This window comes from Apus apus, chromosome 5 (genome assembly GCF_020740795.1).
Source record: "Apus apus isolate bApuApu2 chromosome 5, bApuApu2.pri.cur, whole genome shotgun sequence".
Classification (NCBI taxonomy): Eukaryota; Metazoa; Chordata; class Aves; order Apodiformes; family Apodidae; genus Apus; species Apus apus.
This window is the reverse complement of record NC_067286.1, coordinates 27203930-27224789: the sequence shown is the minus strand read 5'-3', so window position 1 is coordinate 27224789 and position 20860 is coordinate 27203930. Positions and strand designations below refer to the sequence as shown.

The 20860-nt window shown below is 40.2% G+C and overlaps 1 protein-coding gene across 1 annotated transcript in view; it reads left to right on the top strand.

Moving 5' to 3' along the window:
• SPTBN5 (spectrin beta, non-erythrocytic 5) overlaps positions 1–20860 on the top strand; it is a 99109-nt gene that overhangs the window by 9651 nt on the left and 68598 nt on the right. The window contains exons 7-26 of the mRNA XM_051622012.1: positions 720–858; positions 2268–2500; positions 2899–3052; positions 3954–4154; positions 6233–6439; positions 7552–7743; positions 8376–8528; positions 9072–9202; positions 10172–10423; positions 11093–11380; positions 11853–12099; positions 12936–13075; positions 14066–14165; positions 14850–15020; positions 15113–15277; positions 16041–16267; positions 16812–16998; positions 17946–18146; positions 18880–18996; positions 19608–19771. Coding sequence (XP_051477972.1) covers positions 720–858; positions 2268–2500; positions 2899–3052; positions 3954–4154; positions 6233–6439; positions 7552–7743; positions 8376–8528; positions 9072–9202; positions 10172–10423; positions 11093–11380; positions 11853–12099; positions 12936–13075; positions 14066–14165; positions 14850–15020; positions 15113–15277; positions 16041–16267; positions 16812–16998; positions 17946–18146; positions 18880–18996; positions 19608–19771 — 3669 coding nt within the window. The remainder of the gene's footprint in view (positions 1–719; positions 859–2267; positions 2501–2898; positions 3053–3953; positions 4155–6232; positions 6440–7551; positions 7744–8375; positions 8529–9071; positions 9203–10171; positions 10424–11092; positions 11381–11852; positions 12100–12935; positions 13076–14065; positions 14166–14849; positions 15021–15112; positions 15278–16040; positions 16268–16811; positions 16999–17945; positions 18147–18879; positions 18997–19607; positions 19772–20860) is intronic.

Below are 20860 nucleotides of genomic sequence, written 5' to 3'. Positions count from 1 at the left end.
TTTCATCAAAAATGCTTAGAAGGATATACATAGATAGATATAGATATTTAATTATTTTATTTTATTTTATTTTTTCCAGATCAACACATTTGTTTTCCAGTGTATATTTTGGGGAGATATAGATTAGATAAAGTACAAAGTCTTCTCAGATTGACTCCAGAGCTAATCTTGAGAAATATTGATTTCTCTGATTATCAATATAGCCTGATTTGGGAATGGCTAAGAATGCCGTACAAAGAACTGATCTTGTGGTATTTCAATGCTTTTCTAAGTTCAGACAAAATCAGAAACCTAACTAAGAATAACAGTTATAAAAGAGTAAAGCAAATTCTTTATGAGATCAGACTGTGGCTCATTTTGTGGTTGAGATTAATTTTTTACTTTAGGCAGCCATTTAAAGACCACTTCTTCTTTTCAAGCCTTTCCATTGTATCAGATGAAATCCATGTGGAAAGTCAGGAATGAAGATCCATAAAAAACATCTACATTAAAAATTTCAATGACTGTTGATATGCTAGTCAAAATTCCTCCCTGTGATCACACTAATTGGATAACGACATTGTTTTGACCTGCTTTGTGATCATGGCCTGTCCTCTTCTAGTAGTGGCAAGAGTTACATGGGTTCATTTAGTTCCTCTGAAGCTGCAAGCACTGAGAATCTCCCAGCACTGCCCAAAGTCTTTGGTCCAAAATGGTCATTTATCTCCCTTCCTTTTTAGGCAAAACAGCATTTCAAAGCAATGGCAGGAACTTCTGGATCAGCTGCAGAGACGACAACGCTCCCTGAGTACAATGCAGGAAATTCTGGGGCTCCTGAGGGACACTGATGCCATTATAGAGGAACTCAAAGAGCTGCAGGTACTGAGCCCTCTCCACTGGCACACAGCTTGCATTGCTACCAGTGTGTGTCCCCAAAAGGTCCCCCATGGTCCAGGGGCTAGTACCAATAGAAGATAAGTCAGCTACAAAAAAAAAATATACCATTTTTGCTTAGATGCCTAACTGTGCATTTCTGTTCATTACTGCAGGTAACTATGTGAGAAAAAACAGGCTGTACTACAGGGGCTTTCCCTAATCAGAAAGTCAGATATAGTACTACAAGGAGTACACTACAGGTTCAAGCTATATTGTTAAAACATAGAAGTGTTAAAGCAAAAGTAGAATAAATCAGCCTCCTATTCCCATTCCACATAATTCTTCTGAATTACCTTCTGAAAGTACCTCCAGTAATTATATAGGTGGGGACTAGTTCAGGTATATGTCTGGCTTTCAGGTAGCTAAACTTGTGAGAGAAAAAAAGGACCACTGTAAATGCACAGTGATTGCTTTTAGCAAGAATTTCCTAGTGTTACAGCAGTGTCAGAGCCCAAAGTCTTCTTTTTAGCATGGGAAATGACTGGTTTCATATCGATTTTGTAATGGCAGAAATAAATATCCATCCTTTGGTCTTGCCTTGCCTTATTTAAAGACAGAAAAATTCTTATGACTATGGGTTGCCTTGTACGTAAGTTGAAAGAGTTAACAAGTTGTGAATTTCACATTGACGATAAGAGGTATCCCTAAGTTACTAATCTTCCTGTCCTAGTGTTAGAAAAGTACACCTAATGGTGATAATATTGTTGGAACCATGATAGCCTGAAGATATTGGAAAACACTGGTAAGGAAAAAAAGTATCCTACAATAGGATTGATTATAGTATCCATTGATACGATTGTACCCATTAGAAAGAGGACAGACTTTTAACTACTTGATACCGTCACCAGACACCAATTAAATACTATGAAGTACATATTTTCATTATTTAGATAGCAAAGGCAAGAAAGTTCCTCAAAGAAAAAAACAAACAAAACAACAAACATTGCAATCAAAATATACCATAAAATGGGATATTGTAGAATTCTCAGATACAGACTGGGAATCATTTGGCCTGCAGAAGGGTGTAGAGCAAAGAGCTATTCCTCGTGCCCTCCAATTCTACCTTGAGTGCTCAATCAATTAAAATAGCTTAGGTTTGAAAACAGATGCTTGTTTGAAGAGACCGTTACCTGCACTGCAGTAGGTATGAGCTCTGGACTGTTACCATTAGCTTGTGAAATTGAAAGAGAATTATGATTCTTCTCAGGCAGCTTTTAGCTTTAGCTAGCTGACATCATTCTTTTACACTTAGAAGCTGTAAGAGTTGATAGGAACCTTTCAACAGATTTCTTTGTACTGACTCCTTGGATGCACTCTTTGCTAATGCTTTTTGTTTCTTACTTTGTTTGCAGGTGCTAGTGAATTCCCAGGACTGTGGGAAGCAGCTCCTGGAAGTAGTAGACCTGCTGCAGAAGCACGACTTGGTTGACTCGCAGATCTCTTCCTATGATGACAGACTCACACACATCACTCAGAGGACAGCAGAAATCAGCAAGAGTAGCGCAGTTAAACCAGAAGTGCTTTATGCAAAAGTTCAGATGCTTCGTCAGCTGTATCAGAACCTTCTAGCTGCGAGCAAGTCACGGTAGGGCTGTGCTTATGTCTCTGTTCTTATTGATTAGGATGGCAAATCCCTCAATCAGAAGACACAGCTTCCCAGTATTTGAAAAGTTTCATTTCTCCATTTCTGAAGACATAACACAAAGAGATAGTTCACTTTCATAGATGAAGAACAGCTTCAGTTTCAGCACTTATTATGACTTGCTTTATGTGAAGTCTGAATAGCATGTGGTTATCTCCTAGAGGAAAAAAGAAATGTAATTTTGTTTCCTTTGTCTTCTCCCATGAATAAATCCACATACAACTACGGGAAATTAAAGGCATTCAAATTTTCAGTTTTCTAAATTCTTCTTTGGTTATGTTACCATTGTCTCCATGGAATCCTGATTCTGAACGAGTTATAGTGTTGTTTCTTTGCTTCAGAAAATCTCAGCTAGAAGATGCTTTGAAGCTTTTTGAATACTTCCGTGACTGCAAAGAGGAGGAATCATGGATCTCAGAGAAATGGAAGCTAGCAAGAACAACAACATTAGGAAAAGATGTCAGCCAGATTACATCCTCTATTCAGAAGCACAAGGTACCTTACTTTGCTGGTAGTGCCTTGTCTTTGTCCTATAGCAAGATTTTACAACACCTATGTCCTTCAGTTCAGTCAGTGCAGCACTTATAAAAAAGCTGTCAAACAACTCCTTATCTCAAATGTCATGACCAGTGTTTGGAATTTTAAAAAAATGTATAGGGTAGAGACTTCTCCCCAAGAGGGAAAGGGAAGGGGAAGTGTAGAGAAGGAATATGCTTTGCACTGGACCTAAAGTAGAGCTTCTAGTGAAGACACTGGGCTTTGTATTAACTCACTTTGGATGGGATGGGAAAAAGGTTGTTAGTTTTTGGTTTTTGCCATCTACCTTTCCTGGCCAGGAGAGATGTGGGGAAGGAAAGAGATGATGAAAAGAAGACAGATATCAGCAGGCAGAATGGATAACATTGTGTGAGCTTACAAATCCATTACTACTTTCCCTGAGTGCTTACTGTGGACTAATATAAAAAGTTTAGCTATATGAGCTACTACCTTCTTACAGCAAAGAATCACTGTAAAAAAGTGAAGGGACCTGTGGACCTGAGAAATTGCATGGCAAAACTGAAAGAGGAGCCTCCTCTGTAATTTTAATATACAATTGTGTGTTGTATTTGTTGCTTCTGGAAGGCATAAGACAGCTAAATTGGTGGGTGACAAACAAGTATTTCCTTCAAGGGAGATTGCATAACAAGATTTACACCAAAGAAAAAAGCAGGACAGTGATTTATGGGGGGTGGGAGGGGAGCCAAGAGGCAATTGTCTCAGGGATCAGGGAAAAGTCACAGGCATTGATAAGACACAGGGCTCATTGAAAAGTATGTATTACAGAAGTGAAGAAGAGGACCTGTTCTCAGCTGGTGGGGACTGAGTTGTGCTGACATGTCTCCTGTCCTTCTGCCAGGCTCTCGAAGCAGAATGCAATTCCCACAGGGCCATATGTGCAGATGTGATGAGGAGGGGCTGGGAGCTGAGCCAAAAGAACCCCACACGCCAGGAGGAGATTCTGAGGCAGACAGAAAACCTCCAGAAGCTGTGGCAGCAGCTCCAAGATGAAGTGGCTGATCGGAAAAGCCGCCTGCAGGCAGCAGCTCTCATCAAACAGGTAAGCAGGGCTCTGATGAGGTGTGTGGTATGGGGAGACATGGATATGGTTCAGTTCTGCCCCATGACCCTGCATGCAGGGCAACAGAGTCAGGAAGTTTTCAGGTGTCAGTCTTCAAAAAGATCTCTGCCAGCCAAGTCTCAGTCTTCCCATAAGCCAGCCAGGCAGCACGTTTGAGAATCACAGAATCATTATAGTTGGAAAGGACCTCTGAGATCACTGAGTCCAACCATCAACAAAAAAACCCACAAACAAACACACACACTCCACCAGAAAACACCAACTAAAAAAACCCAACCAAACAAAAACCCCAAGCTACAACCTCAGCCATTACAGCATGCCCTGAGGTGCCACATCTACACATTTCTTGAATATTTCCACGGAAGTTGACTCAACCACCTCCCTGGACAAGCTGGTCCAGTGCCTGACCACTCTTTCAGTATAGAAATTCTTCTAAGCCTCCCCTGCTGCAGCTTCAGGCCATTTCCTTTGGTCCCGTTATTAATTTGAGAGAAGAGACAGACACCCACCTCCCTACAACCTCCTTTCAGGTAGTTGTAGGGGGCAATAAGGTCTCCCCTCAGCCTCTTCTTCTTCAAACTAAACATCCCCAGTTCCCTCAGCCACTCCTTGTATGACTTGTTCTCTAGAACCTTCACCAGTTTGGTATCTCTCCTCTGGACACGCTCCAGCACCTCAATGTCCTTCTTATAGTGAGGGGCCCAGAACTGAACACAATGCTCGAGGTGTGGCCGCATCAGTGCCGAGTACAGGGGCCTGATCACTTCCTTACTCCTATCGGCCGTGCTATTCCTGATACAGGCCAGGATGCTCTTGGCTTTCTTGGCCACCTGGGCACACTGCTGGCTCATGTTCATTTAGCTGTCAACTAGTACCTTCAGGACCTTTTCTGCTGGGCAGCTTTCCAGCCCCTCTTCTCAAGCCTGTAGCATTGCCTGGGGTTGTTGTGACCGAAATGCAGGACGCCAGTACTTGGCCTTGTTGAACCTCATACAGTTGGCCTCAGCCCATCGATCCAGCCTGTCCAGGTCCCTCTGCAGAGCCTTCCTACAGTCAAGCAAATCAACTTTTCCACCCAGAAGCTGGGAGTTGTGGTGGGAGTTGCACTAAGATTAAAGTGCTAATGGAAATAGCTCACATAATAGTGCTGGTACCGCCTTTTTTGAGGGTGGGATCTCAGGGTAGCTGTATGACATTTTTCTAACATGGAAACAAACACACAAACTGAAAACCAACAAAAGAAACATGCCATAAGACTTGAATTGACCATGAACTTAGAAAATGTTTGACCCTGTCATTTCTACCTACACTTTTACACCTACTAAAGTTCCCACATCTGCAAATAAAGAGCTCTTATAAAAGCAGCATTCACAAATCACATAACGTTATCTCAGGTATTCTTATTCTCCCTTTTCCCAGTATTTTGCTCCACCTGTTGTTCCAATGAGGTGCTTGGACAAAGCTTAACAGCATTGTTCTTGACCAAGTCTAAATTCTCTCTTCTGTCCACTAAGTTTAACATCATTACAATGTTTTAGTTCTTCTTTTTCCTTCTCTAATATGGGTTTTCTTGTTTCCTGTTGTACCTTTATTCTTTTCACAACTATAGTCAGACAGAGTGCAAATTTTGGAAAATATAAGAAAGCTTTTGTTGTAGATTGAGTTAATTATTTGTTGTTGAACTATTCCTTAGAACATTTAGTACGTATCTGTTAGAATTATGTGGTGCCTACCAGCATCCACATTGTGGCTTCCTTTTACTGCTGGTACTAAGTACCATAGAGTTTTAGTTAGTTAGGAGTTTTTACAGAGTTATATAGGCAATCCTTAAATCTATTTACTCACTGTGATTTTGTGAATTATCTGTGCTTGGTATGATAATGAATTACATCCCCTAATACAACACCTTATTCAGAGCTTTCACAACACCTTGAAGTAACCTTATAGGTACAGATCTAGTGACAGTGCTTCCTTATTCATTATTTTCAAAAGAAGAAGGAGCTGGATACGGTACTTTCAGGATTAAATCAAGGGTTTTCTTCCCTGTATTCCTTCAGTACTTTGCTGACATTGATGAAGCAAATTCATGGTTGAGGGAAAGACAGCCCCTTCTGGCCAGCAAGGACTATGGAAAAGATGAGTCGAGCGCGGAAGCGCTGCTGCATCGCCACCTGCGCCTGGAGAAGGAGATCGCAGCCTACTCCTCCGAGATGAGGCGCCTGAAAGAACAGGCTGACGTTGCAGCACAGCAGGCTCCAGCTGCAGTAAGTAGAGGAGGGGTTGCAGCACATTTTGTTGAAGACTGTAAGTGAAGTGTCTTTTAATAATGTAAAATATTTTGATTTTGCCATAATAGAATATTATAGGTGTCCTAAACAAGAGCATGTTTTTAATTCAGAAGAAATTTTAATTCGAATTGGGGCAAACCTTTAGATGACCTTTTTGTTCATTAGCCACCAGAAGCCCACCTAGTTAAGGTTCTGTGAAAACCTAGAAATGTGCTCATCTATGTAAGTTCCCTCTACCAGTTCTTACAGATGCTTTCTTGGTCGTTCTTCTCATAATGTTATTAGTTTAAATCAGCTTTAATAAGCAGATATTTAATTGAGACATCTTTACAAACTCATTCTCCATCCTAATGTAGTGATGAACCACCCCACAGCTCCAGCAGCAATTCATGCCATCCCAGGATGGATGTTTAAGGCACATGCGATGAAGTCCACCTCTGCAGAAGCCCCTCTTTTTCATTGACTAGAAAGGAAACTTTGGATTTAAGATCAGACACATTTCATAGCCTTCTTCTTTCAGACTTCTGTGATCACCCAGTGTTTAACCAAACCAGTTTGAAAGCTATGAGCACTGCTTTTGGGTCTTTCCTTTACCTCATCATTCTGACATTAATTTTATTAGAACAAATCGTGTTGCTTTGTTACTAAACATGAAAAAGCATGTGACAACATGGTATCAATGTGCAAATAAAAGCACTGGAAATGTTCAGGCACTAAAACGTCACCACAAAAGCAACCGTGAACGTACTAGATTCCTTGGTTTGTTGAAAATTTTAAAATATAAAAGCAAACCAGCCCAACCTTCATGTGGACATATAATGATTTTTTTTTTTTTACTGAATCAATATATTTTTAAATGAGCTAAATTAAACATCTTGTTGAAACAAAATTAAATTATTTTCTGTTGCTTTGTGCATTCTTTCAGAATAAAACAAAAGAAACAGAATCAAACAAATATTGGAAATGTTTTGTCTAAATAGTCAGAATGCTGTGATTTGAACTAGGAAGTCCAAATTTTCCCTCCATGTGAAATTGTTATCCAAATCAGAAATATTCCCCCATTGATTTGATTCAATTTTGCTTAACAGATGGTGAAGACAGAAGCCTCAGGTGACTTAAATCAAAACACAACTAAGCTACCATTCAGTCGAACCTGGATGACATCTGAAACTGCATTTCCCGGAACCTCCAGTCCAGATGTTCATTTTTTCCCAGAGCATATTTGGAAGACCCAAGATGAAATAGATTCACTTTACCAAAATCTACAAAGCATGGCTGAGGTATAGTATTCCTTCCAATGCTTTGCAGCTCACAAAAATATTCAAGTCTTAAGCAATGCAAAGTCCTGTGGGACCTCGAAGCTTGAGATTGTCATTGAAGTTTTGTATCAAAACACATTTTATGTTGACAAACTGTCCATATACCTTCTAGTCTTTTTACTTTATGAAGAGTGGATTCTTTTGTGTAATTGTTTTCCCACCCTAACATTTGCTTGCTGCAGCTCCTAAATCTTTGGGCTATCTTACCTGACACCAGAAAAAAAACCAAACAATCATCACCTGCATTCTCCATTAATTACTTTACACTCCCATGTGCCACAATGCTGCCTTAAAGACCAATAAAAACTTGTTGTATGGGACTCTTACATGAGATGACTGAGGTAAATCTTCAGTCACCAGCAGCACTTAGCACAGCAACCTTGCTGCCTGTTAGGAGCTGAGGACTCTCCAACTGTCTCTTTCATGCTTTGAAAACATTGTTGCTCTGGGAAGAACTATTGTGATCCTGAGGTAGCATGTTCTGCTCTCTTTCTGCTACCACCTGTGTAATTTAAATACAAGGTTCTTTTATTTTTCTTCTTCAAACAGCAGGAGTTACTACAGCAATACTTAAGTATTCATCTGTTTCACAGGACAGAAAAAAGGCTCTGGAGGAGATGATTGGATATTACCGTTTCTGTAGCTCTTGCGAAGAATTTCAATCATGGATGAAAGATAAAGAGAACATTTTCCGTACTCTTCAGCCTCAAGCAGACAATGTGGAGGTCATGCAGCAGAAGTACCAGGTACTCATTTTCCCTCCTTACAGATGACACTTTTTAAATCAGATTGACCTTGGGAGAATAGATAAAGTTGAGAAATTAAGTTCTGAGAGTATTTTTATTCATTTCAACTTATGGAGCCATGCATAGATCAGACATTTCTTTCATATAAACTCTGCCAAGCTTATTGAAGGTAATGTAATTATGTCCCTTTAACTTCTCCTGTGGATGTGGTATCCTGCACAAGTATCATAGTACAGAAGGACTTTTTTTGTGGTTTATCTTGTGCCACTTGAAGAAAAATGCCAGATGATGAATAAATCCTGCAGTACACTTGCATCCCAGTGGAGTGAGACATACGTGCATAGGCACAGTGTGCACAGCAGGGGAGGTCAGGAGGGCTACAGGGCAACAACGTGTGCAGGTGTGTATGCTGTCAGCAGACAGGTAAATGGAGAAGCCAGCTGTGAAAGTGGGAGATGAGTGGATATGACAGATTATTGAGAACTGTGTCCATACAAATGGAGAAACCTCAAGTTCTTCATTCATGTGTCTTTCCTGCTTTAGAGCTTTTTAATGGAACTGGCTGCAGGCAAAGGCCAGCTGGGAGATATTGAAAACTTAGCTATTAAATACGGAAAGATCAGTCCCAGTAAATACTCTGAGATCCAGATTTGGCTGCGTGAGATCAACAACAGGTAAAGTTGCTACTAATAAAACAGGTTTGTCATATGGGAGCAAACAGAGAGATGACCTTTCATGCCCAGTCTAGGCTACACCAAGAGAATACCTGTCTAGTAGATTTTTAACTTTCAAAACTGGCCTGAGGGGGAGGGTTGGTTGTGCCTGAGGTTTGTTGTATTCAGGTGCAGCTGCTCACTTTGGGATGGGGAGCAGCCATGGGGGGAGAGGCCTCAGCATTCAGTACCACTCCCACAGGGAAGCAAGCAGGGCAAGCCTGGGATGGTAGCCAGGGCCAGAGGTGAGTCCCACACCTCAGAGCTGCCTGAGAACCTGTCCCCACTGTCACCAGTGGGAAGGGGGCAGCTCTCAGCTGCACTACTTCTAGGCTGCCCCTGAGCCTGGTGTCCTGCTCCAGGACTGAGGGGTGTTTCTAGGCCTCTGACACTGAGGTATTTGAAGTGCAGCAACTTGTGTGTGTGTGTTAAAGCACAACATGAACCCACCCACAGAGTGACAGTGATGGATTCAGAGCAGTTCTGTCCCTATTGTACTGCAGCAGATGGTTTGGTTACTTGAACACCAGGGTGAGGGTACCCTTCACAAATATAGAAAGAAACAACAAACCCTGTTTAACTTCACCATTTTTAGTATTTGTTCTGTACATACTTCTGGCATCATGCCACCCAGCTGGAACTGAGAGGCACAGCCACATCCTGCTTTTGACCACTATTGTTTATTGGCATTGTGTCCAGTGTGTTCTGGTCACATGAGCAGGGTCCCCTTGCTTGATATGGCACTGAGGTGAGGTTGTGGGGGAGTGCTAGTGTTCACCCCCTCAGCCCACTTAAGTCCTGGTAAAATGTTTATACAAGACTTTTTCTGAATAGAAAAAGGATATAAATCAAATCTGCTCTCTAGGTCAAGACAAGTTCTGAGGTAGTCTCTTAGGCTAGATGCAAGTAATTGGTTTCTCTCTCTCCAAGGTGGGAAAGCATGGAAATTCTGAAGGAGGAGAAAGGCACTGAACTGATTGGAGTGGCTGATGTGAGGACGTTTCTTCAGGACTGTCAGAGCATAGGAGTACTACTGCAAAACAAGATGGTCCAGCTCACGAGTCTGGAGCCAGGGAACTCATCTGCTGGTCTGGAGTCAGACAAGCGCAAACTGTCTACGGTTGAGAGAGAGGTCCTGGTGATAGAGAGGAAAATTGAATATTTGAGGAGTGTTGCAAAATCGTAAGGAACCCATTCTTTCTTACCATATTATTTGCTAGTTCTCTAAGACCATGTTGTAAATTGTGGCAGAATGAACAGCTTCAAGTTTCTCTTGAAGTTTCTCTTTCTAGCAACCTGAAGAACTGACTTGCCTGCTAGACTGAGATCATGTCTCTTGAGTATGTCTGGATGATTGGTGAAATTATTGCTTCCAGCCTTCACTGTTGTAGGAGGATAAATACCACAGGATTGTTTGTGGCTCTAATAAATTATCTCTACTAACAGGAGTTACTTCCACGTTTGAACTAGGTATCTTTTAGGTCCTAAAAGAGGGTAACTGGGAGAAGCAAGGATGAAGGAAGAAAAAGAGCAGAGAATTGTGCACAGAAGTTTGAATTTGAAAATTGAATTTTATTTTTTTTTACTTCTTTAAGTTTTCTGCACATTCACAATGAGAATATACATTGAACCACAACAGTGTTAGCAGAGTCTTTCACAGGGATGCACTTTCTGCAGTACACTGTATTCACATCAGTATTTCTTGCTAGTGTGGGGCACTTCTTGCCTTAGCTGACGTTCTTTTTACTTGAAGTGTAAATATCCAAATACATTCTTTTTAAAGAGTATTGGTTCAAGCTCTAAATGCCTGAGATGTTCATCAAATTGAATTTATTTTATTTACTCTTATAGGATTAAGGACACCAACCCTGCAGAGAGCAGGGCCATCACTGAGCAGGTGGAGAACATGGAGAGGCTTCTGGCAAAGCTCAAGCTGGAGACCCAAAAGAAGTGGGTCATTCTGCAGCGGGCCCAAAACCAACAGTCCTTCCTGCAAGACAGCCGCAGGCTTCTGCTGTGGGCAGAAGACATTCGGGAGAAACTGGGCAGTGAAGAAATGGGTGTGGACGTGGCTTCTGCAGAGCAATTGCTGAAGGAACATCAGGACCTGCTGAAAGAAATTAGGTCTCAGAAAGAAAGGTAGAGAGATTCTTATCCTGATGGCTGATGGAGGGGTAAGGAGGAGCTGTATGCTTAGAATAGTATTCCACAAGCTCTCCCAACGCTTGCCAGCTGCACTTTACTTCAGCTCCCCCGGTCCTTCCCTTCTCAGGCCTTATGCTTCCAGTTGCCATCATCTTCAGTTCTCCTTCTGCACTGTTATGAAGTTCTAGATTCTGAGTTCTACCTCCTCTCCCTTTTGATGGGAAAGCCTGCTTATATGGGGTTTCAATTCAAATGGGGAAATCTCACTTGCTGCTTCCAGCCTGTATCCCTGAGCAAACAACCAGCTGCAGTTTGTAGCGCACAACCATGGCTAGCAGTGCATCAGTGAAAGGGAGAGAGGGGAGGAGGGAGCTTAATGTTTAGACACTGCCGAGACAGCAAAGAGCTGTGATGAAAGAGAATTCATATTCCCTCATGCAGTGAGGTCTCACTTTTCTTTTTGAAGATTTGTGCAGCTGGAAGAGCTAGGGCGCAAAGTAATCCATGAACAACCCAGCAGCAGCAGGACAACAGACGTCCACCAGTTTATGGAGAAGCTTACCAAGGAGAACAAAGAGCTGGAGAAAATGTGGGAACAGAAACAGAAAAAGCTGCAGGATGGTCTGGAATTGCAGAAGTTTAATAGGGAAGGAGACCGTATCAATGCAGCCCTCTCAGGCCATGAGGTCTTTCTCCGGGGGGATGACCTTGGGGTATGTACAGCAGCTAATTCTTTTTTTCTCCGACTTTGTCTCCCGATCCAGGGAGTAGCAACAATTTTCTTAGATCAGTTTCCGCATTCTTATGGTCATGGCATTTTAATACTTGGAACCTAGGCTTTCAGGTTCATATTAATATCCTTATATCCTTACCCATCTTAATGAGAATGAAGTTCATTTTCTCTCAAAAAATAGATAAAAACTGCTAGAATTGTGATTTGTTGCTTTGTTTGTACATGTCATATGGTTTGTATAAAATTGACTCATCTGTTTTATGGCTAACCAGTAAAAAATAAAAGGTTTCTGCTTGAACATAATAATATTTTGGTGAAGTAAAAACCTGACTTTAAAAACACAAAACTTTTTCTTTTCATTGAGCATTTTAAGAACATTAAAGCAAATGAAGGAAAGAAAGAACTCTAAGCAATATTCAAAGATGAGGGAGGAGGTTGGTATCTCACTGTTTTTTATGTTTTCAGCTGAAACTGAAACTTTGATACTTTTGGGTCAACTTGGTAGAATAAAGTTTTACTTAGTAATGGTCTTTCATATTGATGTACCTAGATGTGCCAGAGTGCTGGTGTAAATTCAGAATGCAGATTTTCTTAAAAGGTGAAAATGAAACCATAACAGAAACATAAGACAGAACCAGATACAAAACAACCTTGAACACCAGCTGTTTGGTTTTAGTCCTGAACATCCTTAGGCATAAGCAAAATGCACACTATATCTCCTGCCTGAAAGAGAAGGGGGAAAATAAGGTCCATTTTGCTTCGTTTCTGTGTCAGAAACAACATGTGACCTGATTGAATTTTCTTTCTTAAATGCAGGATCATGTAGATGCTGTTCGAAGCCTGCTGAAGCAACATCAGGAATTTGAAAAACTGCTGGTTGTGCTGAAGAGGAGAGTTGAAGCACTTAATGAAAATGGGGTGAACCTAGTAGAGAGCAGGCATTTTGCATCTCACGTGTGAGTCCAAAGTCCTTCTTTTTTGTTTAGCTTTGATAAACCATCCAGTCTGATGACAGTATGATAAAAAACTTTCTCTGAGCCAGGATTAATTGACCTGCAAGCTGTGATCTGCTGGATGAAGGGGAGAAAAGCGGATATATTTTTTTATATAAAAATAGCCCTTCTATGCTCTCAGGACAAAAAAAAGTGTGATGCTTTAGGTTAAATGTAGTGTTTGACAGAATGCTAGAACAATTAATCTTGTATCATAAATCACATACAGTGTTAAAAGTTCTTTACTATAAACTCATTAAATGCCTACATAAACCAAAATTTCCTCCATTTATCAATATCACGTATTAGAATTAATGTTTACTATTAAAAAGTTACAGAAGTCTTCAGATGTAAATAGCTCCTCAGGAGTAGCTACTTCATTATTTTGTCAAAGCTGAACTGTCATCCATAATTCCTTTCCTGTGCTAGAACAACTGCAGTCTAGCAAGGGGACCTCTGCATAAACAGGAATTAGAAACATAAGGGTCAGAATGGAGCTCTTGGGTCAAAAAGACCATGTTCTTGTGATCACAAGCTATGTCATCTTGAAAATTCACTCCACAAATATATAAAACTGCTCTTAAGATCTGATTTCTTGCCAACACTACTACCATTAGAAGGCCATTCCAGAGCCTCATTGTACTTACATCACAAAGTATTATTTAAGGTGGAATATTTGAGAAAGAGAAAGGTCTGGATGTTTTAGTCAGATATACTCGACTGCAATCCACTAATGTAGTGCAGCCACACAAAAGAGAAACCCAGAGCAGCTTGCAAGAAATATCTGCTTTTCAGATCAGCACAGCATGGTCACGGGAAAGGGCCATATATCCCTTAGTCTTGGCCACAGAGGTGTTGAACTAGATTCCATTTATATCATAATCATGATTACAGTGCAACCAAGGGGAACCAACATGACTAGTACTGCATTGGACTTCCTGTTTTTCTTGGTAGTATTGAAGAGAGAATGGTCACTCTCCGGAGAAGGTGGGAGCGGCTGGTACAAAGCAATGCTGAGAGAAAACAGAGGTTGTTGGATTCCCTAGAGTTGCAGGTAAAAGGACTGATACTGCAGATTTGGTCAGGCATGTGTGAAGTGATTTTACCTTTTGTTTTGATATGGGACAAATCTCAAACTGATGAGCATTCCTACTGCAGCTTCTCTTTGGCTCAGAGACAGAGAATTTCACTTGGATGCATTGGTGATAAACCTTACAAAGCCATAACAATAGCAAAATACCAAAACAAAAATGGAGATATTAAATGAAAAATATCAACAGAAAATTTTGGCCACTGGATAAGCTTATTCTGCTTATTACTTATTATTGTTCAGGGAGTTAATAATTTGACACAGTTATTTATAGTAAGCATAATTTTGGCACCAAGTTTAGCTTCCAGTGCTGAGACACAAAATTATACTGGAGGATTTGACCACTTAATGGTTAAAATAATTAATCCAAAATGCAAACCTTCAGTGACAATTAAAGGTAACAGTGGAGTAAATTTGGTAAAAAAAAAGACATTACTCTGAGGGCTTAAAAACTCATAAATTGTTCAAGATCATTCCTCTTCAATTATGAGTGTTGAATAAGTAGAACAACTTTTATATGGAAATATGTCACATTTTCTAACTATTAGGGAAAAAAAAATTCAGAGCTTGATCCTAACAGCAAGGATGCACTGCAAACCCACACAGAATCTGAAGTTAAATGAAATGGATGCTTTTTGTTTCTGTAAGGAGTTTAATCATGATGCTGCTGAGCTTTTGATATGGATGGAAGAGAAGTACAAGATTGCATCAGATGAATCCTATCGTGATCCAACAAATGTGCTACGCAAGCTGAAAAGGCATGAGGCTGCTGAGAAGGAAATGATGGCTAATGAGGAGCACTTTGCAACACTGATAAAGGTGAAGGCAGTGTTGGAGCTAAGTGTTCTTTCTTGTCCCAAACTTCATAATGGTGACCTGCTAAAAAAAATAAATGTGCTGTGTTTCTCCAGAGAGGACAGCAACTGATTAAAGGCAACCATTATGCTGCAGTTTCTATCCAGAAGAAGATGTCAGAGCTTCAAAAGAGGTGGAAGGAATTGTATGGCAAGATGATAGAGCGAGGTGACAAGCTGAGACAAGCTGGGCAGCAAGAACAGCTCATGGAACTCCTCGAGGTTAGGAGGTGATGGGGAACAGAGGGAAGGAATGGCCTAGGAGCCTGGTTCCTCTATTGTGTGGTCCTCACAAAAAAGAACAGAATACCATCCAAATGAAAGTGTATTTAAAGGTGTCCATTTTGTCTACAGTTTCAGGAGGGAGAACCCAATGCGATGCTGACCAAGCTCACTCCAAAGTTATGAGCAGGACAACAGGGCCAGCACAGCATCAAGACACAAAGCTGTTGAGCTTGAGCTCAGCACTGCATCTGTGTGGCCATCCTGTACTGGGGAAGCAATTAAAACTCTCTGCATGGGTCAAAGCTGTGCAAACATAACTGTTTTCTTGGAGTCAGTTTGGGTGTTGGAGGCATGGCACTGTATTAAGTACATTGTCATCCAGGCAAATTGTGTCAGAGAAAAGCTGTGCTGTGAAGCTGTTTTGATACCAGTATGTCGTGGAAGAGCTATTGAGGTGTAGCTACAACCTGAAGCTTTTGAAGATTGATTATTTTGTATTATGTCACTGAGGACAGTTCAAAGGGACTGTTTTTAATGATGTACTTTAATGTCTCAGACAGAAGGGTACTCCAAAATAGTGTGTAAAACAAAATAATCAATAACAAAATAAATGCCTCTTTAAAACCCCTGACCATCGTGTTACTAAGAAAGGACATACAGATTTAAAAAACTTGTCCAGGAAGCTGGCATGGGAGGGACTGAGTGAAAGAAAATAATGCTGAAAGGTCAATATGAGTGTGCTGTGATCTCTTCCTGGCAGGATGCCAAAAAGAAGATAGAGAAAATTGAAAAAGTTATTCAGGAATCTGAGACAGGCCATGATTTGCGCTCCAGCCGTGAACTACTCAAGCAGCACAGACAGCTGGAAAATGAGACACATGAGCTGGCAGAGAAAATGTACTCTATTGTATCTCATGCAAGGAAAATGGCCACCAATCACTTTGACTCCCAGAGGATTCTGGATGAAACACAGAAATATCTGAAAAGGTGAGGTGTCACTCCCTCTTTGCCTCCACGTCTTGTGAACAAATAGCATTTTTTGTTCTACCTTCTAGAAAATGTCTATTAGTTCATTAGGTTTAGCCCATATTCAGGAGTGATTTCTACTCTCAGTCATACAACAACTGTGCTTTGATCTTCACCAAGACAGCTGCCTGTTGACCCACTTCAGGCCTTGCTACTTACCTGCTGCACTCTTCCTCTAGTCCTTTGCTTATCCATAGGTCATTTAGTGGTTTCTAAGTGCAGTGATCCAACATTCAGCAGTACTAGTTCTTTGAAACATCACAGGGCAAGAAATGTAAATCCCTTTTCCTCTGCTTACATTTAGTGTTACCATACAAGTCTACTTGTCAAAAGTAGCCTTCTGGAGAAGAGATTCTTGTATGTGCAGCCAGCACTAATAATTGAAATCTAGTTGCAAAGAAGTGTCCAACGTTTTCTAATCTTCACATTGTTATCATGGCCTAATTCCCTAGGCAGAATCAGGATAAAGCTTTGTTTTAACATATATTTAATGGATGACTCCTAGGTTTGAGTCTTTGCAAGCACCTCTTGATGAGAGGCGCAAGCTGCTGGAAGCTGCAGTGGATCTCTATGAGTTCTACCATTATCATGACATGGAACTGAACTGGATTAATGAGCGGCTGCCTATTGTCCATTCCACCAACTGTGGGAAGTCTCTGGATGTGGCTCAAAGCCTGTTGCAAAAACACAAGGTAACTTGTTTAATCAAGTGTATTATAGCATGTTGGCACATTGCATTTCACCTCAGCCTGCAAACCAGCACCTGCTCCGTTCTCCTTTACCTTCAGAAAGGCTGTTGCAGGCAAGATTGACAGACATCCACTGATTACAGCACTAGCCCAGCTAAAATGGTTCCAGTGGATTGAGACAAGTCAGCAATGTGGTGCTGATTTTCAGAGCAAATGCTGAATTCCCTTGGGAACTGCAAAATTTGTTATATTTTGTTATATTGTTATTCTGATAATTTTTTTCTATCTTCCTATTAAAAGTGGATTAAAAGGTAGTTTACCTCACACTAAATAGAAAAAAAAAAAAAGAAAAAAAAAAGAAGGGTTTTGATTTGTGGATTCATTTGGGTTGAATATTTTGATTGTTTTATGCTCATCCTATTTTAGCTCTATGCTTACTGCTTCATCATGCAGTCTTGAGGTATGTGTACGCTAAATTCTGTAGGAGAGCATATAACAACCATTCAATGTTTATTTTAGTTCTGTGCTGTTTATAAAAGGGTTTGAACAAGCCACAGTCAAAATATTTATAAAGACAAGTTAACACTGATTTCTGGAGAGTTCATGATAGCAGTTCCTCACAGCCAGAAAGGCACCTTGGAGCTGCCCTGAACCACAGGCAACACAGGATTTTGCAACACTTGAATTGCAAGTTCCATGACAAAGGTTATAAGATCAGTTGGGAGGATTTATGAAGCAGGAGTCTAATCATTTTCATGGTACTGCTGACAATGTCTCTCTTCTCACCATCCTCCAGACCATTAACCTTCTGGGATATATTTTTTTCCCATCAGCACTCTTTTCCACTGTCACCAGCTGCCAGTCTTGCTGAGGACCAGCAGCACACAGAATTTCTTTGTCCTCACATACCCTTCCTTTATTCCTATTTTTTTCTTTTATCTCATTCCCAGGAACTGCAGGCAGAAGTGAATGCTCACAAACAGCAAGTCCAGCGGGTCCTGGATAAAGGGAAGACAATGGTTGTAGGCCAGCACCCATCAGCTCAGAAAATAAATGAGAAATGCCAGGAGCTTTTGACTGCCTGGCAGGGCTTGGAGAAAGCTTGTGAGGAAAGGATGAAGCAGCTGCAGCACTCAGTCGGCTTCCAGGAGGTACAAATTACAGCACAGTTTTTACACAATAGCTTCTTCAAACAAACAAGAGGACTAAAATTTTAAAGGAAATAATAAAACAGCTTTGCTAGGATGGGTATTAACTTCAGTTGCTTGAGGCCAGACTCGTGGGAATGGGTGGCTGGGTTGCAGAAATGGATGCAGCCTCCAGTGTAGAGCTGCTGCCCTAAAAGTTTGCCCTGGACTCTGTGTCCATCCCTTAGTGTTGTATGTAGAACACACAATTTTCCTCTCAATATCATTATACAGCCCCAGGCTGTGACTTATAAAATGCAATGGATCCTCAACTGGATCTTCATACTGGAGAATTATGACAAGGAAATCAGAAAAGAAGGGATCCCTTGTGCTATCCAATCTTTACCTGATCAAGGCAACAATGTTTCAGGAAACAAAATGATACTGAGGAATTAACAACATTCTTTCACTCTCAGGGAAAGTTAGGACTTTTGGCCCTATTCATTTCAACAGAGATACTGGACTTTCATGTGCAGCCTGTTTAAAAAAAAATAAAAATGCATGCAAATATTTATCTTGATAAACCAGTGCAGAATAGTATTTCTTGGGAATTAAGTATTCTTTATTTGTTATTTAATAAAGCATCACAGTAAATCTTACAGTGCACCCTCCATTTAGAATTTATTATGTCAAAAATATGACATGAGTCTTTTGAAGCTAGAGGTAGAAACTAATTTACTTTCTTTTTAACTGGTAGTTTTTATTGAATACTTCAGACCTGGAGGCTTGGATAGCAGAAAAATATCCACTTGTAACAAGCAAGGACTATGGTAAAGATGAAGATGGAACACGGAAACTCCTCAAGAAACATAAGGTATTTTTTCTCTGCTTAAATTCTGCAAGCTGGCCTGAACTTCTGGGCTGTCTGCAGCAGTAAAATTTTCTGTCTCATTGGTACTTAAGTGTCCAGCCCTCTACAAGGTAGCTCTTATTGACATACATCTACAGATTAATAGATTGATAGAAAAGATCAGTGCAGCTTACTAATATGGTTGGAAAAAATCTAGTTTGAGGAAGAAGGAGAATGGTGAACATTCTCATCTTGTTTTTCTGAGGCCAAAACTGACTTTAATCTGCTATTTGCTTTTCAGTCTCAAAAGATGCACTCAGAAGCTTTGGGGTTTTTCCTAGAATCAAAGATACAGATAGAGTATAATTCCAGGAATATTTGTCTTTGCCTAATAATGTATCAGGAATTTCTAATTGTCTTTATTTACCTAATTTGTTTGAATTTAGATATACTTCTTTTCAAAAAAATGTTGTTAGAAAATTATCTAAAATTGATCAAATCTTGAAGACATTACATGCTCCAGAAAGTTTTAATCCTCTTCTAACTTCTCAATGACTATAACATAGGCTGCTGCAAAAGTTCAAACAGTGCATACCTTGGACAACTGGCTCTCAATCCACTCTTTTCTCTGCTAGGCACTGGAGCATGAGATTGTCATTTACCAAAATATGATGAAAGAACTGAGTGAAAGTGCTCAAACTCTTCCCCTTGCTGGCTCTATCCAGTATGTTGAAGTTGATGCACCAAAGGAACATGTTCATTTAAGACTCCAGGAGTTGCAGGAACTGGCAGCAACAAGGTATAAACTAGAATTGCTCCTTGGATCCTACGTTTAATTCAAAGTCCACTGAAGTCAATAAAGGATATCTCCAGTTGCCTCCAGTTACTGGAATTCATATTGCATCCATTATCTCCCCTTTTTCAATTGTATTTAGGAAATTGCTTGTTTCTAGATTAGAATTCTGTGCACTTGTGAGGTTTTTTATTATTGCTAAGCATGAACTCTGGTTTTATTCAGGGAATTTTGCTACATATTGAAGATTTTAAGCCTCCAAATTTCCTCTTTACCCTTCATCATCCTTCTGTAAAGTGACTTGAAATGCTGGATTCATTCTTTGTGGTATTTGGAATCTGCTATCAAAAGGAAAACATGTTAATAGAATGTTTCCTTAACGTTGCTTGAAAATTTCTTCATTCCTTACATAGCAGAAGGGAGAAAATTACAGTTACACTTACCTTTATGCCCAGTGGCTGTGCTAGTATAGGAAGGGTTTTATACTTGAATGAGTCATTTACTTTTCGTATCACTTGCTTTCTGTTATTGTTAAAGTAAGATTTTACAACAGCACTGTTTGCTTGTGCACAGGGTTTTTAAACACTTCTGGTTACTTGTCAGGAAGGAGCAAATATCTGAACAGTTTAGGTTTTTCCTCCACAAAATATTTCACTCCGAAAACCAGTGGGAATCTGCAAGTAGAATAACAAATAAATGAGTTTGAATAGTAGAATAATTAAGCCTAGCAAAAATACTGGTATTTTACCTTTTGTTTCCAATCTTGTTTACAACTTATAAAAGCATAAACACAAAATGCTGTAAGCAAAAAGTTCAGAAAAAAAGAAGTACTCAATCTAGAAAGATGAAAACAGTTTTATGTGTTGAACACAGAAATGTTTTGCATTAATTAATGAGTAAGGTCTCATGATGCCTAACTGGTGCTCTGGTTTGTACCTCTGATCTGCATGGTCTTTGACAGGCCGTACTCCGTCAGCAGGCTACACCTTTTATGATAAGCATTTATGATTCAAACAGGGAAGTAGGATCCATCTTTCCTGCATTTCCAGCATTTCCAGCATTCCTGCACAATGGCCAGGAAGTGTCAGCGGATGG